The 4,994-nt window shown below is 39.1% G+C and overlaps 1 protein-coding gene across 1 annotated transcript; it reads right to left on the bottom strand.

Annotated features, from left to right (window-relative positions):
* Positions 1–437: 437 nt before the first annotated feature.
* Fbp1 (Fat body protein 1) lies at positions 438–4,617 on the bottom strand. Its single transcript, XM_065504940.1, has 3 exons — positions 4,367–4,617; positions 4,109–4,296; positions 438–4,046 (listed from the first exon to the last, which is right to left on the bottom strand). The coding sequence occupies exons 1-3, from the start codon at positions 4,488–4,490 to the stop codon at positions 594–596; spliced, it is 3,765 nt and encodes a 1,254-aa protein (XP_065361012.1). The 5' UTR covers positions 4,491–4,617; the 3' UTR covers positions 438–593.
* Positions 4,618–4,994: the final 377 nt, after the last annotated feature.

Below are 4,994 nucleotides of genomic sequence, written 5' to 3'. Positions count from 1 at the left end.
GTTCAAAAACGGGGAGTTGGAAGGGGGTGTTTAACAATTGATAAACTGTTAAAGTGACAATATAGATTTACTTTATGTGTTTGTGTTTTATGGGAAATTATTTTGTTTTAAAAATGTGTGCTGATATGAGATTCGAACAAAAAAAAAATAACTGTTCTTGGGAAAATTTAATGTTAAAGAAGTTGAAAATAAAGAAATTTTATCGGAAAATTAGTTTATAACAAAATTTTGGAAATAAAACGACATTTGGCAGGCATTCCAGAACGTTTGAGATTCAGAACATTTTGGAATTTATCAAATCGGTCAAAATTCACTTAACAAACAATATGAGGATCAACTGATATAGACCCGATCCTCCTTTGACGAATTTGGTGAAGCAATATATTTTCCAAGCTAAATAGTTGAAATTCTTGTAAATAAAAAAACTTTTTAAAAAATTATGCTTTTTTATGGCATTTATTGCAAACACTTAATCAAATTAAACAAAAATATATATTAAGAAATTAAAAATAATCGGGGGAGGAGGGAATCAAGTCCAAGAGCACAGACACAGTAATCACTTTCAGTTGTCGTCATCGCATTCATTCAATTATTTAGTACAAATGGCTAAGAGGCATTTTAATATTGTCATCATGATAGATTTTAACATCCTTAACCATTAGATTGGGCATCGAGACCACACGGTCAAGATCGGTGATATCACAGTGCAAAGGATAATTCAAAGGCAAACGATCGAGCAGCAAAGTATCCAAGCCATCGCCTCTATGAAGTGTCATAATGCCAGCGGATCTCTGTACAGGGGTGATAACGGTAATCAATTGCATGGGTAAGCCATTGATGCGGCCGCGAGGCAACAACAGACGATGAGGCAACTTATTGGTTTGACCCACCAACATATCCTGTTGCAATATAGTGTTGCCATTTAAGGCCTGCATGACATGTTGATAGATTTGTGTAAGAGGAGTGGTATCGCGGGCAGTCATGGTTATATCATTCGATCTGAGGGTTAACAGATTGTGGCCTGGCTGCAATTCAACTGTGGTTATATCCAAAACTATGACATTTTGACGTCTTTGCTGCAGGGGTATAATATTGCCCAGACCATCAACTTTGGGCACCAATAAGTTACGCACCACCACCTGCTGCTGGCGATCAGAGTTGACATCAACTTCAATGTTAAAGTTTTTGTGATTAAGACGTGGCACACGTCCCACAACTTCTTTAGCTTGATCCAAATTGTTCTTTAGCAAATTGCTGAGATCAATTTCGGCATGTTCCAAATAGGTTTGCAATTGATCAACATCTACATGGTTGATGGTAACACCACGGACAGTGGAAATGAACTCCTCACGCTGTTTATACACCTGTTGCACCTTATTATCAATCACCTTCACAATGCCGGCTAAAAGTATTTGAGCTGCTTGATTTTCCAAAATATTGGCAACCTGACCTTTACGTTGCTGCTGCTGAAGACTGCCCTGTTGCTGAATCTCTGCCAAGATTTGTATTAAGCCGATATCTTGAATTTGTCCGGCCAATAAGAGACCAATTTCATTGACTTTCTGATTGTAGGACATTACGGAAATATCACCGATTCTTTGTTGCAAAACATTGTCAATGCGCTGGATAATCTCTTCAATTTTATTGGCTGTTTGTACATCAACACCTTGTATATCATTGCGGTTAAGGGATATTTGACCTCGCAAATTGTTAAAAAGCTGGCCGCGACCTAGATTATTTTGGTTATTCGCAATTAATTGAGGTTGTCCCAAGGCGATGCGTTCCACATTAAGGCGCGCTACTAATTGTTGTAAGGTGTGCAATAATAATTTACCACTGATGGAATTGTCGTTGTCTAACTGTTGATTTTGATTGAGGAGACTACGTCTGTAGCGATAGCCACTGTTATTGTCTTTACCACGATTTTGGCCACGTTTGCTGTTGTCATTATCATTATCACGACTGTTTTGGTAGCCTTGACGATTCATTGCCCAGGAGTTGCGTTGCCAGTTGGATTGTTCATCTAAACGAGAGCCAGCCTGGTTATATTTGCCTCTTTGCTGGCCACTTTGAGAACGATCTTCATCATCATCAAAATCTCCTTGTCTGTTATTGACACGACGTCCTTCTTCCACATTGCTGAGTTTGTGTCTGTTGATGTGCAACAAACGCTCATCATTGATGCTGGTGGTGGGCAAATGCATATCTAAGCTCTCTCGATTATATTGTCCCATATTGCCATGATTGAACATTAAATCCTGATCCTGATCATAATATTGTCTTTGTCCGAGGCCACCGCGTGTGACAACGTTTAGGAAATCATCACGACCCTTACCCATGCCTCTGCCTAAACCTTGTCCTTGGCCATAGACATCTGAATTCATTTGCTGATAACGAGAATTGCCATTCATATCATTCCTGCCACGGTTCAAGTTCGAATACAAATTATCCTCATCATCATTATTCTGGTCCCACATCATGCCACGTCTATTGACATTAATGTAACGCTCACTATTTGTTAAACGCTCATTGTTGAGTCTTCTGATATCGTAAAGAGTATTCTCGTCATCATCTTGTTGTTGTTGTTGCTTATTCCATTGACGTCCTTCCTTATTATCCTTGCCTTCTTTGGCAACACGACGTCCACCAGAGATCTCATCATTATCATTGTAATTATTGCGGCCGCTTGTATCTACCACATTGTTGGGATTCTTGCGACGTCTGCCCACAAACAATAAACGAGCATCGTTTACACTGACAGTGTTAATGCCATTTTGACCTTCTTGCTGGTTACGTACTCCCACACCTTGTCCGTTATCCAGATCCAAACGATTTCTAAGACCTCTTCCCGAAATTAGCTGGTCGTTGTTGTATCCACCATAAATATTATGGATATCGGATTCAGCTTTGTTGATGCCCTGTCTTCTACCTCCTAACATAACACGATTTCTATCCATAGCATGTTCAATGTCTATATCTAAGCCATGTCTGCGTCCTGTATTAATATCACGATTTCCAGTCAAATCATCTTCATTATCCAAGCCTAGTCTTCTGCCTGCATTAATACCACGGTTTCTATTCAATTCATCAACATCCAAGCCAAGTCTTCTGCCTTCAATACTATCACGATTGAGCTGATCATCATCAACACGTTGACGGCGGCCTACAAACAATAGACGATCGCTATTGATGCCTTGTCTGCCACCCAAAATATTGCCTTGTTGGTTGCTCAAATAGTCTTCATCATTAACACCACGATTTCTTCCCAATCCACCTAGGTTATCATCCTGATTAATTCGTCCTCTATTACCCCAAATGCCACGTTCATTAGTATCACGTCCTACACCACCCATTCCAATTCTTTGGTTTCTGTTGGAGTCTCTGATAACATCTTGGTTCACAATCAATTCATCGATTAGTAAATTCACATAAGCTTTAAGGCCGACATCTTCACTCAACAAGCCATTGCCGGGCAGAGGAATAACCATTTTATCCATTTGGTTAACATCCTGTTGCACAACATTACCACCACCCACCATTTTACGCCAAGCCATTTGCTTGTGGAATTCACGCCAAGGCATCCACAATTGAGATCTATTCAGGACACCCAATAAACCACCCTGTTGCTCCTGCATACGAGAGTTCCAAAGTCCCTGCTGACGGCGCATACCAATAACATCCATTAGTTGGGGTCTAACTGAAGACACTCCAGTGTCAACATGAGCAATCTCATCAATCACTTGATCTTTATGATAGATTTGAGCTAAAATTTCATACAAGGCGGGAACAATTAGCATTTGGGTATCGCTGCGTTCACCCAAAGCCAAAACCAAGGCATTGACAAACATTTCGGTGTTAATGTTTTGGCGGGCATGGACCACCAAACGTTTGAAAGTATCGAAATCGCGGGCAGTCACCAAAAGTCTGTAGAGGCCCAACATTTGCTGCAAATGTATTTCGTTATTGATGCGGCAAATGGTTTGTTTGCCCAGCATTTGTTGGCTGCGCAACATGTCCAGAACCATGTGCATTTCTTGGGTTAAAGGCTGAATGGAGAAAATATTCCTTTAGGATCATTGGGAGGGAAATCTTTAAATCATTAACTTACACGCTGGTAGAGATCCTCATTGGTAACTTGGCTACGATCGTCCAACATTAACAACTCTTGTTGCTGCAGGGGCATATAGACCTGATGTAAAACATCCAAAATGAATTTTTGACGCAATAATTCATCTTTGGTTAAAGTGTTAACCACACCAGATCCTGCAATACCACCACCAACTCCTGCTCTTATACCTTTTTAAAAACAATGACACACCAACAGTTAAAACCCCAGTAACTTATCTTTTACCAGCTACAAACTTACCCTGCATTGTCTGCACACCCAAACCAATATTAGCACTAAGACCCACTCGTCCACCTCGATCCATTATAACACCACTGGCCACTAGGCTGGCCAAACCCACTAATATAATAGCAATACGATGCATGACAAGCACTAAGTCTCCAAGACTTTTTTTAAAAATACAGCAGCTATTTTTCTTTTACAGGAAAATATTACTTTTCGTTGGTTGTTCTTAGGCGCTGTTGAAGGAACGCCTTGAAAGTGACTGTACCTTACAATTGTCTTCACTTGAGTATTTATACTCTTAGTTCCACAACATCCAGCCTTCATTATCAGCTGATTAATATAAATTCTTTTGCTTTATCTTGGCCTTAGAGGTTATTAACCACTACTTAAAAATTAAAACATTCATTCTAGCCGCGCTTTATCAATAAAATTTTGACTTTTGCAGGTCAACTGATTTGTCGTGTTTTTTTTTTCTTTTTTACAAAAATATTATTATGCAATTAACCAGATTTATTTAACAAGACAACTCCCCCCTTGTCTGTATTTAAATTGCAATCAGTGCAATTTTTATTTAATTGTTGCTACAAGTATTTAAAAACATGTCTATTATTCTTAAATATATACTAAAATTATTATTAATTAT

This window comes from Calliphora vicina, chromosome 3, assembly GCF_958450345.1.
Source record: "Calliphora vicina chromosome 3, idCalVici1.1, whole genome shotgun sequence".
NCBI lineage: Eukaryota > Metazoa > Arthropoda > Insecta > Diptera > Calliphoridae > Calliphora > Calliphora vicina.
This window is presented reverse-complemented; position numbering and strand designations above follow the sequence as displayed.